We start from the raw sequence: 13,229 nt of genomic DNA, 5'->3' as shown, positions 1-13,229 counted from the left end.
CTAAAGAACGCTGTTCTCCTTTCTGCAAGGGAAGTTCCAGGTTGACAGCTCTTGTGTTGTACAGAAAACAGCCAGCTCATTTCATAGGCGGGGAACAAGAATACTTGGGGGTGTTTTTTCTACTCACCACTGGAGCAATCTGGTCCACCCCATCCTGGTTCACAGTGACAAGTATCGGGGGAAACGCACCTTCCGTGGACACATTCTTCGGTACAAAGAGCTGGAAAAAGAAACATATTTTTATATATTTACAACAGCCAGTGTGGTACGACAGTTGGAGTGTTGGATTAGGAACTGGGAGACCTGGCTTTGAATCCCCCCCCCCCCATTTGTGCAGTGGAAGCTAGCTGGGTGACTTTGAGTAAGGATCTCAGCCTAACCTACCTAACAAGGTTGTTGTGAGAGGCAACATAAACTGCTTTGGGGGCCCCTTGGAAAGAGAAAAGGTGAGACACAAGGGAAGTAGATAAACCAATATTGTGTTACATTAAATTGAGACAACGAAGGTGTGCGTGTTATTTGTGCCTTGTATATTCTTATGTAGATTTTGGGACATCTGTCCACCTACAGAGGGTAAGGTTGTCTGATGCCTGCGCTGCCAGGAGAGGAGGAGGGACTTTCCGGGAGTGGGGGGAAGTTTTCACAATGAGATGATGTCACACAGAAGTGATGTGATCACATCAGTGATGTAGCGTGGTAACACCCTGCTTTGGGGACAAAACTCTATGGAAAAACCACTCTCACACCATAGAGTTTTGCCCCAAAAACCAGATTGTCACAGCCTTGATGACATCACTTCTGTGCGATGTCAGCACGTCACATGTGGATGCGGGGTTTCCCCTTGCTGGCCAACTGGCTCTTTCCCTCCTTCCCTAGGGGACCAGGATGGGGAGGATCTTCAGCCAACAGAAGAACGAGAGGCTTGGCTCAGTAGTTCTGTTGTGTGATTGAGAGAGTCTAGCAAAGCAAGTTCTGCCTCCCCCCCCCCTTCCTCCCCAAGGGAGCAGCCTCAGCCAATGGAGAAAATAGAGGTTTTGCTCTGTAGCTCCTGTGCTATTGAGCTCTGCTGTGTGATTGAGAGAGCCTGGCAAAGCAAGCTATAATGCAGAAGGAAGCAAGAGAGAGAGAGAAGGAAGCAGGGGACAGCCAACTGCTCGGGGGCCTGACTGGACACCCCTGCATTAAAGTGTTGGACTAGGATCTTGGAGACTCAGGTTCAAATCCCTGCTCTGCCTCGAAAGCTTGCTGGGAGACCTTGGGCCAGTCGCATGCTCTCAGCCTAAGCTACCTCACAGGGTTGTTGTGAGGATAACAATGGAGGAGAGGAGAAGCATAGAAGGAGTGTTGGGTTCCCATTGGGGAGAAAAGGGGATATCCATGAAGTAAGTAAATAAATAGACCTTTTATACTACATCATAGCATTTGTTTTTTAAGACACCCAAACATGTAAACAATGTGTGACAAAATGACATGCAGATTGTAGAAAACAAAGAGCTGGATTTCCCCCCTTAATTCCTCAAGCACTTTGTGAGCCCCTAGGAATGTTTGACCCAAGACAGCGCTCTCTTGGCTAGGCCAGAACGGGGCTCAGTTGAAGCCAGACAACATCAACGGATACTGGGAAACAGATGCTGGATTCCAGGGAGCAAGACTTAGTCCAGCAGGAAAAGGAAAGGTCCCCCGTGCAAGCACCAGTCGTTTCCGACTCTGGGGTGGCGTCGCATCATGACATTTTCACGGCAGACCTTTTTCGGGGTGGTTTGCCATTGCCTTCCCCAGTCATCTACACTTCTCCCCCAGCAAGCTGGGGGTTCATTTTACAGACCTCAGAAGGATGGAAGGCTGAGTCAACCTCGAGCCGGCTACCTGAAAACCCAGCTTCCACCGGGTGATCGAACTCAGGTCGTGAGCAGAGCTTAGGACTGCAATACTGCACTCTAATTCTGCAGGACCTTGGAGAGCTCCCACACAAAACAGATGATGGCACTTAAGGTCCTATCCGACTCCTATTGCTACCTGGTCCAGACAGTCTAAGATTAAGAACAATAAGCTAATAAAATTTATACTGAAACATGCCCCACATATATTTTAATGGACTTCTCCAGAAATTTACTAACCCTGGTTAGTATTTAGATGGGAGACCACTAAAGGCAATCCCAGGTCACTATGCAGAGGCAGGCAACGGCAAACCACGTCTGACTCTGAACAGCTCTTGCCTTGGAAACCCCAGAAGGGTTCACCATAAGCGGGCTGTGGCTTGACTGCCCTTTCCATCAGCACCAGTTCTTACCTTCCCACTTAAGGTTACCTGCTCAGCCTCCACCACACTGCAGTGTTTTTAATTAGTTCCTCCCACCTGGTGGAACTGGCGCCTCACAAAGATCGGGGAAGGGGGATCCTAGCTGAAAACTGGCCCCAGCCTAATCTGCAAGGGGTTGCAAATGAAGTCTCTTGTTCCAGTTTGGTGTAGTGGTTACCTGCTCAGCCTCCACCACACTGCAGTGTTTTTAATTAGTTCCTCCCACCTGGTGGAACTGGCGCCTCACAAAGATCGGGGAAGGGGGATCCTAGCTGAAAACTGGCCCCAGCCTAATCTGCAAGGGGTTGCAAATGAAGTCTCTTGTTCCAGTTTGGTGTAGTGGTTAAGAGTGTGGACTCTTATCTGGGAGAACCGGGTTTGATTCCCCACTCCTCCACTTGCAGCTGCTGGAATGACCTTGGGTCAGCCATAGCTCTCTTATCTGGGAGAACCGGGTTTGATTCCCCACTCCTCCACTTGCAGCTGCTGGAATGACCTTGGGTCAGCCATAGCTCTCTTATCTGGGAGAACCGGGTTTGATTCCCCACTCCTTCAGTTGCAGCTGCTGGGATGGCCTTGGGTCAGCCAGAGCTCTCTTATCTGGGAGAACCGGGTTTGATTCCCCACTCCTTCAGTTGCAGCTGCTGGAATGGCCTTGGGTCAGCCAGAGCTCTCTTATCTGGGAGAACCGGGTTTGATTCCCCACTCCTCCACTTGCAGCTGCTGGAATGGCCTTGGGTCAGCCAGAGCTCTCTTATCTGGGAGAACCGGGTTTGATTCCCCACTCCCCCACTTGCAGCTGCTGGAATGGCCTTGGGTCAGCCAGAGCTCTCTTATCTGGGAGAACCGGGTTTGATTCCCCACTCCTCCACTTGCAGCTGCTGGAATGGCCTTGGGTCAGCCAGAGCTCTCTTATCTGGGAGAACCGGGTTTGATTCCCCACTCCTCCACTTGCAGCTGCTGGCATGGCCTTGGGTCAGTCATAGCTCTCGCAGAGTTGTCCTTGAAAGGGCAGCTGCTGTCAGAGCTCAGTCTCAGAGCGGCTCACAATCTCCTTTACCTTGCCCAACCCCCACAACAAACACCCTGTGATGTGGGTGGGGCTGAGAGAGCTTTTACAACAGCTGCCTTTTCAAGGACAACTCCTATGAGAGCTGTGGCTGACCCAGGGCCATTCCAGCAGTTGCAACTGGAGGAGTGGAATCAAACCTGGTTCTCCCAGATAAGAGTCCATGCACTTAACCACTACACCAAACTGGCTGAAGAGGAATCAGAGTTCAAAATAGAACAGAGCTGGAGTCTGGTAGCCCCTTTAAGAGCAACAAAGTTTTCTTATTTATTATTATGTTACTATTATGCCGTTCAATTGCTTCAGACTGACACGACCAGAATTCAAAATGTCGCTTTTGTGATACTGTGAGCAGAGTGTGGGGGCAGGTCAACCCGGCTTGTTTCAAACAGCTCATAAGGTGAATGAGCTAAAATTGTAAAACACTTTGCTTGTACATCCCTTTAAAAAAAATCATTGCGCTCCCAAGTTGGTCCCAGCACTATAGCTCTGGATGCAATAAATCAAATCTACAATACCGGAAACCAATTTAAGTGCCCTCTTTGGAAGCGCAGCTGCGGCTTGCGCAGATTTCTAGATCTGTTCCCCGAAATGAGAAAGAGGTAAGAGAGAAGGCGCCGTGCTGCAATCTTTAGTATTTAATTAATTTTTCATTCTATTAACATTCCACATAATAGGATACAGCACTCCCCACGGCGCTCTTCCGAATGTACTTTTTGCAAACGATCTCGCTGGTTAATGGAAGTATAAAAATTACTTGCACCAAAAGGTCAAGCAAAAATAAAGACCAGACCATGCTCTGCCCTCTTCCCTACACTACTAAAGCCCCCCTGGAATAAAGACAATTTTGGCGCGCAAGCAAATTAAGGTAACACAACATCTCCCAGGGTAGGAGCCCTGGCCGCTCAGCTGGGTCTTTTTTTCCACATCTGCAGTCCCCTCCCCCTTTTCGCTCTCTGAGCCACTGCTCCCGAACAATCCGGCATCTCATTGATTAGTTTATTATTAGCATTCTTGGCATGAGTAGCAGATCAGTATGGAGTTGGATTCAGCCCGGTAATAAAGTGACCTACATCAAAGTCTTGCCAAAAATGCCGGCTTGGTAACAGATGCATTTAGCAGGAGATATGGGTCACAGTCAAGGTCACACCGCTAACTGTTCCTGAGCAGGGAATTAAGGAAGGGGGTGGGTGGGGAGGAAGGGCCAAAGTGATGGAGATTCTCTGGATATTTATTAAGTTGGCTTATCTAAGTTCCAACCATTATTTATTGCTTCCTGTCTTTAATAGCTGCAGTCACTGGCTCAAATGCAGTTTGTACCACCAACTTCCCTGTAAAATGTACCTATGCATTTAATCCACTGCCAAGGCTTTCTTTCCCACTCTGACCCCCTCATGTTTGCTAATATAACCAAAACAGCTTCCTAGAGAACTGGAGTTCGACAAAGGAGAAGTCTTAGGCAGCCACAACACAATACCGCATCAATGGAGCACTTTTCAGAGTTCTTCTGTGCAAATTTTCTCAGTAATTCTTAGAATAGGCTTGTGGAGTTCATAACATTAAGTGACATCAAGCTGCAACTGACTCCAGAAAGGGGCTTCCGAGGCAAGTGAAAATGAGAGGTGGTTTGCTATTGCCTTCCTCTGCAGAGTCAGACTTGGTGGTCTCCCAGCAAGGAACTTCCACAGCAAGTGAAAAGCAGTTGGCCACTGCCTTCCTCTGCAGATTCTACCTTGGTGGTCTCACATGTCCCATCCAAAACTTACAGTGATCCCAGCAAGGGGTTTTCAAGGTGAGTGAGAAGCAGAGGTAGAGATCTGATTGCCTGCCTTTGCAGAGTCTTCCTTGATGGTCTCCCATCCAAGCAGGAGTCGTTTTGTAGAAAAATAGATGGTGGAGCTCATCCAGGGATTGTTATGCAGCTGCACCTACTATTCGTTGAACAAGGTGGGGAAGAGGAAGGGGAACTGTCAGAAAGGTTCAGGAGCTGTGCTCCTGTGAGCTCCTGCCGAATTCAAGGCCTGCATCTGAGACTTATAGTGACCCCAGCAAGGGGCTTTCCAGACAAGTGAGAAGCAGAGGTGGTTTACCAGTGCCTTCCTCTATGAAGCCAGACTTGGTGGTCTCCCTTCCAAGTATGGGCCCTGCTAAGCTTCAGAGATCTGATGAGATTGGGCTATATCACGCTGCCTTCTCAACCCTTCGCAAGGTGGGTTAAGTGTTACTATTCTCAAATAACTCGTAGAGGAGCTGAGAAAGAGAGAGAATGCCAGAACCAAGCCTTGGAAATGTATAGTACTGATCAGCTATGTATCTGCATGCACCACTCTAACAAATGTAGGACTGCCAACTCCAGGACCAGGAAATCCCTAGCAATTTGAGGATGGAGCCTGGGGAGGACGGGGCTTGGGAAGGGGAGGGACTTGGAAGAAGAAGAATGTGCACTTGAGCTGCAGTCCATTCCCAGTGACCCCTTCCATGGGGCGTCGTAGGCAGGAGACTAGCAGAGGTGGCTTGCCATCACCTTCCTCCCCACAGTGACCCTCAGGCTCCCTTGGGAGGGTCTCTCATCCAAGTACTGAGTGTGGCTGACCCCGCTTAGCTTCCCAGAACTGCCCACCTCGAGCCAAACTGGGCTGATTGGTCTGCTAGAGGAACCTCAACGGGGTATGGTGCCCCAGAGACCACCCTCCGAGGCAGCCACGTTCTCCAGAGGGACTGGTTTCTGCAGTCTGGAGATCAGCTGTAATCCCGGGAGATCTGCAGGCCCCACCTGGAGGTTGGCAACTCTAAGCAGGTGGCGTGCCTCATGAGCCAAACGCTCCCACCGCTCCGTATGAAGTACAGACCCAGACCCACAAACCTGGGCTGCCACAATGGCCCACAATGAACAGAGGCGAAAACTCAACACAGGCATTTACAGCCGCCCTGAGCCTGCCTCGGCGGGGAGGGCGGGATATAAATAAAAAGTATTATTATTATTATTATTAGATACGCCCATCCATCACTTCTCGTGTAGAGTGATATTAGAAAGTAGTACACAAGATATACGAACCAGTTGCAATTTCCTGCTGGGGCATGCATCCCAATATAGCAGGCAGTTCAAGCCACTGCTTTTTCTTTTCTTTTTTTGTGAGCGCGGGGGGGGGGGGGGGGCTGATAAAGAAAATAACCTTTCCATGCCATTCCAACTAAAAGCAGAAGCCAAAGCCCGCCGGGATCAATCAAGCCTGCTAAATCAATAACGCCATTACCATCATATTCCCCTGCATTATTCCCACCGTTTTAATATCTGCCATCAGAATATTTTCCACTTCCCGGCCACCTCCAGTTCAAAAGCGCCATTAGCACACTTAGCGATGAATTACGCGCTTCTTCCACCGGTTAATGATGTTAAGACAGTCGCTGACTCAGCCTGGTGCATGACCCAGGAACCCATTCTCCAGTCGCACCCACCCCCTACCCAGACCATTCACAAACTTTTTTATTTCTTGGGGAAGGCACCGTCAATCCTTTCATTTCCTTTTGGAAGTCCAGCCCTTCCGTTGCTAGCTAGCTACCAAGAGAACGTAAACCCGGCCTGCCCTTTGGCAGACCTATTGGAAATTCTTTTGCCTCCTCCTAACTCTTCATCTCCCTTCTTCTGTGCACCTCAAAATGACCAAGAAGCACATTTTAAAACAGGGGGGGGTCAAACTCATTTGTTATGAGGGCCAGAACTGACATAAATGAGACGTTGGGCTAAGCCATGTTGGCTGGGCTGGGCCATGTTGGGCCGGGCCATGTGTGTACCTATTTAAGATTAAGTAGCAGAGATATAAACTATAAACTTTATAAAGGCCACAAACAAACACAATTATTTTTTTTTTAAGTTAAAGCATGCTTAAAATGTTAGCACTCATTGGTTTTAAAGGTGCTTTCAATGAATTTCTCCCATGGGATCCAGGGAACTGGACAAAGGAAGCTCTGGCTCTTTCCTTCTTTCTCCAGGGGACTGGTGAAGGAGAAGCCTCAGCCAATAGAAGGAAGAGAGGCATGGCTTAGTAGCTCTGCTGTGTGATTGAGAGAGTCTGGAAAAACAAACTCTGCCCCCCCCCACACTTCCTCCCAAAGGGAGCAGCCTCAGCCTATGAAGAAAATAGAGGTTTTGCTCTGTAGCTCCTGTGCGATTGAGTAAGCCTTGCAAAGCAAGCTGTGATGCAGAAGGAAGCAGATGACAGCCAGTTGCTCAGGGGCCTGATAGGAGCCCTCCGAGGGCCTGATTCGGTCCCCAGACTGCATGTTCGACACCCCTGTTTTAAAACAACTTTCCTGCTTTCATTCATCAGTGGATAATGAACCCCTGAAGCTGCCTTGTACTGAATCAGACCCTTGGTCCACTGAGGTCTGTATTGTCTACTTAAGACTGGCTGCAGCTCTCCAGGGTCTCAGGCTGAGGTCTTTCACATCTCCTACTTGCCTGGTCTTTTTAGCTGGAGATGCTACCAGGGACTGAACCAGGGACTTTCTGCATGATAAGCAGATGGTCTACCCCTGAACTATGGCCCCACCTCACAGCCTCTCTGCGAAACATGAAAATCTGGTTGCAAACGACTGCTGTAGTGCATCAATAATATAGTATCCAATAGCCTATGCAGAAGAGGCTTCCTGGGTCACCTTACAGCCTAACTGAATTTATTCTTGCATAAGCTTTTCTGAATCCAAGCTCACTTCCTCAGATGCACGAAGCAATGCCTGAAATCCATTTGAGGAAGTGAGCCCTGTCAGAAGGAATGTTGTTAAGTCACTGCAGGGCTATAGGACTCCTATTTTATCTTACTATGCAGCCCCGTGGTGCAGAGTGGTAAAGCTGCAGTACTGCAGTCTGAGCTCTCTGCTCATGACCTGAGTTTGATCCCGGGAGAAGCTGGGTTCAGGTAGCCGGCTCAAGGTTGACTCAGCCTTCCATCCTTCTGAGGTCGGTAAAATGAGTACCCAGCTTGCTGGGGGGAAAGTGTAGAAGACTGGGGAAGGCAATGGCAAACCACCCCGTAAAAAGTCTGCCGCGAAAACATCATGATGTGAGGCTACCCCAGAGCTGGAAACGACTGGTGCTTGCGCAGGGGACGACCTTCACCTTTTTTTACTGTATCTTGCTGCTACAAACTAACATAGCTGCCCCATCTGGAACAGCTGGATCACAATTAATCTTTGTGTTTGTGTGTGTGTTACGCAATTGCTCCCAAAGGGCAGAAATCTGGGGAAGGAACAAACTCCCAAGATTGATGGTTGTGATATGTGAGTGTGTAGGATCCACACGTACACAGTCTCCGCTTACAAGCTACTGGTTGCAGCTACGGAGAATGAAAATCAGCAACTTCTGGGTCATTCAGAAAGTTTGCTTTAAGGGAGCAGTCACGACTTTCTTCCATGCCTTGACCGTCTCGGCTCCCTCCTCCTTCCTTAAATCCCTGATCGTTGTTTCTTCCCAAGTTAATTCCCTGTCGAGCCCCAACCTCTACTCCAAACATAACTACATAAGTCCCATCAAGTCACAGCTGACTTATTTATTTATGCTGTATTTATATCCTGCCCATTCCATACAGACTCGGCGGCTAACAGCATAAAATAGACAGTAAACAAAAACAATATTAAAACAATAAAACAATCAGATAAATAACAATGGTGCTACTCACAGACGGATCATATAATGTTTTCTTTCTCGTGCGCACAGATCCTGGGCGGTTAGTACTAAAAGCGCTTTGGATCCAGATGTAGTGGCAGCCCTCTCCCATTGGATGTTCTATGCCATCCCAACAGTTCAGTCTTGCAGGCCCTGTGGAACTGCGATAAATCCCGCAGGGCCCTGAGGGCTTCTGGGAGGGGGTTCCAAAGTATGGTGATTCCAGCAAGGGTTTTTTAAGGCAAGTGAGAAGCAGAGGTGGTCGGCTGGCCACCTCCCATCCAAGTACCGACCCTGCTTAGCTTCCGATATCTGATGGAATCAGACTAGCATAGGCCATGCAGGGCAGAATTAAGTATTCTCTCTCTCTCTCATGTGTGTGTGTGTGTGTGTGTGTGTGTGGCAACCTATCAAGGGACTTTCAAGGCAACTAACAAGCAGAGGTGGTTTGCCATTACCTGTCTCTGCAGAGTCTTGGTGGTCTCCCATGCAAGCACTGATACTTAGGAACATAAGAACATAAGAGAAGCCATGTTGGATCAGGCCAGTGGCCCATCCAGTCCAACACTCTGTGTTACAGAAGAACATAAGAGAAGCCATGTTGGATCAGGCCAGTGGCCCATCCAGTCCAACACTCTGTGTCACATAAGAACATAAGAGAAGCCCTGTTGGATCAGGCCAATGGCCCATCCAGTCCAACACTCTGTGTCACATAAGAACAAAAGAGAAGCCATGTTGGATCAGGCCAATGGCCCATCCAGTCCGTGTCACATAAGAACATAAGAGAAGCCATGTTGGATCAGGCCAGTGGCCCATCCAGTCCAACACTCTGTGTCACATAAGAACATAAGAGGAGCCATGTTGGATCAGGCCAATGGCCCATCAAGTCCAACACTCTGTGTCACATAAGAACATAAGAGGAGCCATGTTGGATCAGGCCAATGGCCCATCCAGTCCGTGTCACATAAGAACATATGAAGCTGCCTTATACTGAATCAGACCCTTGGTCCATCCCTTGGCTGGTATTTGTCATTTGTACCAGCCTCACAAACACAGAGATGCACAACCTCCCTCAGAGAAAAAAAATGCTACTAGCACCTAATCCGCCAGCTGATTTTATCTTTGACAACTACTGTACTAATTTAGGGTTTGTAGAATCTTTCGGGATCAAGTGCCATGTTCTACTGGAGAAAGTTTTCCTTCCAGACGTTTCGTTCTCAGCTGGAAGGAAAACTTTCTCCAGTAGAACACGGCACTTGATCCCGAAAGATTCTACAAACCCTAATGATGTTACCAGCCATGAAAACCTGAAATCACTGTGCTAATTTGTTTGTAATAATTAATTGTTTTTAAACTTGTAGTTACCCACCCTGAACCTTGCAGCGCAGGGGAATGGTAGGCTAAAAGTCTAATAAAATAAATAAAACCACATTATACAATGAGACCCAATAGCAGGGGTCTCGAACTCATTTGTTATGAGGGCCAGAACTAACCTAAATGAGACCTTGTTGGGCTGGGCTGGGCCATGTCAGGCCGGGCCATGTGTGCACCTATTTAGGTAGCAGCAATATAAACTTTTTAAAAGTTCACAGGCAAACACAACCAATGATTTTTTAAAAAAAAAAAACCCTTAAAATAAAATATGATTAAAACATGAGCACTTGTTGGTCTTAAAGGTGCTTTCTTTGTATTTCTCCCGCGGGATCCAGGGAACTGGGCAAAGGAAGCTCTGGCTCTTTTCCTCCCTCCCCAGGGGACCAGGAGGGGGAGGAGCCTCGACCAATGGAGAAAATCGAGATTATGCTCTGTAGCTCCTGTACGACTGAGCAAGCCTTTCAAGGCAAGCTGAGATGCAGAAGGAAGCAGACGAGAGCCAGTTGCTCGGGGGGCCTGATAGCAGCCCTCCAGGGGCCTGATTCGGTCCCCGAACTGCATGTTTGATACCTCTGCCCTATAGTTTGTGCAGAAAAGCCCTTCCAAAGAGTTCCGTTTTACACAGCTTGCAAAAAGCAAGGGCAGTGGGAGCTTCGTCGGTATTCATGGAACCGTAGGGAAAGGTGGAATGTAAAAGTTTTAATAAATAATAAATTCTATGTTTTTTTAAAAAAAATTACAATGCAGCACTCATGCACACGGCAGGCAAAAGCCCCCAAAATGTCATGGAAATATTTTAAACAAACAAATGCACAGACTGCATTGCTCTAATAGCACACTTCAGTGGAACAGGCTTCCCCGGGGAGGTGGTGGGCTCTCCTTCCTTGGAGGTTTTCAAACGGAGGCCAGATGTCCCTCTGACAGCAATGCTGATTCTATGGACTTAGTGGTGCCAATCCTTAGTGGCTTCTATGAACTCAGGCAGATCATGTGGGGGAGGGCAGGAAGGGTCGCATCGGGGCTTCGTTCTTGTGGCCCTTTCTTACACACCCAGGGAAATGCTGATGGCCACTTTGGGGTCAGGAAGTAATTTTTCTCCAGACCATTGTGCAGGGGGGTTGGACTAAATGACCCTGGAGGTCCCTTCCAACTCTATCATTCTATGATTTTACAGCTTTCTATCAACCGCAAACGCAGTCTCATGCCACACACTATGTGCAGGCGCATCAGCGCAAATCATTCTCCAGAGCTGCGCATCTATCTTAAGATGAGCTTTCTGCCGGTCTTCCTCTCAAGAGAGAATCTCTGTAGCGAAATGATTTGCACTTGGGAACAACAGCACAAGTGGTGCTTCAAGACAATGCTCTTCTCATAGGCTATCGCCTCCCCGGCGTGACGGAGAAATAAACGCGGTACATAAAAGACAGCTCTCCTTAACATATGGCAGCCCGTTCGGAGACCACAAGAAGAGATGTTCCAGATGGGGAAGGAAGCTGGCTTACCACGTATAGCGGGAGGCCATACGGAGCCCCTTCACCTGGAGTGGGCTGCCACTGTTTGCAAGCGGTGAGGGAGCTATTTTTAAACAATGCCCTCCCGGTTTGGTTCATGAGGAAGGGCTAAGCGCTCTCGGGAATGCAATGTGCCCCCGGAACAACACAGAGGCTGCTTAGCAGTCCGAGGCTTGCTCTATTTAAATGGTGATAAGTGGGACGGAGTGGGGCCGTGCCAAAGGAAAGTGGGCTATTAGCAAATGAGCCATTCTGGCACGCGTCATAAAGAAAAGGATCGGTGGGAGGGAGGTGGCCTGAGCTGCCAAGTCTCAAGATCTGGCAATGCCAACCCCTCTCCCACTCGCTGCTCCCCCCCCCCTCACAGGTCGGAAGCGGCAGGTCCCACTTCGCCAAACTGTGGGGGAAACAGATAGCGGCAAATAAAGAAAGGTAGCTTCAAATGCATACTGGGCTTTCCCACGCCCTTCCCTAAAGAACAGGGGCTGCTCCCACTCAAGACTGTGATAGGAACAGAGCTTAATTTGGTGTGTCAGCGGGCACCAATGCTGAGAGCCCCTACTCCAGAGGACTGATCAGAGAAATGTGGGCGTGCTTGGATGATGATGTAGATGATGATGATGATATTGGATTTATATCCCACCCTCCACTCCGAATCTCAGAGTCTCAGAGCGACTCACAATGGACACCCTGCGAGGTGGGTGGGGCTGAGAGGACTCTCCCAGAAGCTGCCCTTTCAAGGACAACTCTGCGAGAGATATGGCTGACCCAAGGCCATTCCAGCAGCTGCAAGTGGGGAATCAAACCCGGTTCTCCCAGATAAGAGAGCTCTGGCTGACCCAAGGCCATTCCAGCAGCTGCAAGTGGAGGAGTGGGGAATCAAGCCCAGTTATCTCAGATAAGAGTCTACACACTTAACCACCACACCAAACTGGCTCCCAGGGAGGAGCTGGAGGGTAGCTATGGCTGACCCAAGGCCATTCCAGCAGGTGCAAGTGGAGGAGTGGGGAATCCAACCCGGTTCTCCCAAATAAGAGAGCTCTGGCTGACCCAAGTCCATTCCAGCAGCTGCAAGTGGAGGAGTGGGGAATCCAAGCCCAGTTATCTCAGATAAGAGTCTACACACTTAACCACCACACCAAACTGGCTCCCAGGGAGGAGCTGGAGGGTAGCTATGGCTGACCCAAGGCCATTCCAGCAGGTGCAAGTGGAGGAGTGGGGAATCAAACCCGGTTCTCCCAGATAAGAGAGCTATGGCTGACCCAAGGCCATTCCAGCAGCTGCAAGTGGCGGAGTGGGGAATCAAACCCGGTT

The 13,229-nt window shown here is 49.0% G+C and overlaps 1 protein-coding gene across 1 annotated transcript in view; it reads right to left on the bottom strand.

Moving 5' to 3' along the window:
- The window catches only part of MEGF11 (multiple EGF like domains 11), a 495,160-nt gene that overhangs the window by 413,279 nt on the left and 68,652 nt on the right, over positions 1-13,229 (bottom strand). The window contains 1 exon segment of the mRNA XM_060260232.1: positions 128-220. Within this exon segment, the coding sequence (XP_060116215.1) occupies positions 128-220 (93 nt within the window).

This window comes from Heteronotia binoei, chromosome 19, assembly GCF_032191835.1.
Source record: "Heteronotia binoei isolate CCM8104 ecotype False Entrance Well chromosome 19, APGP_CSIRO_Hbin_v1, whole genome shotgun sequence".
NCBI classification, from domain to species: Eukaryota; Metazoa; Chordata; class Lepidosauria; order Squamata; family Gekkonidae; genus Heteronotia; species Heteronotia binoei.
The sequence above is the reverse complement of the archived record's forward strand: the minus strand, read 5'-3'. Positions and strand labels throughout refer to the sequence as shown.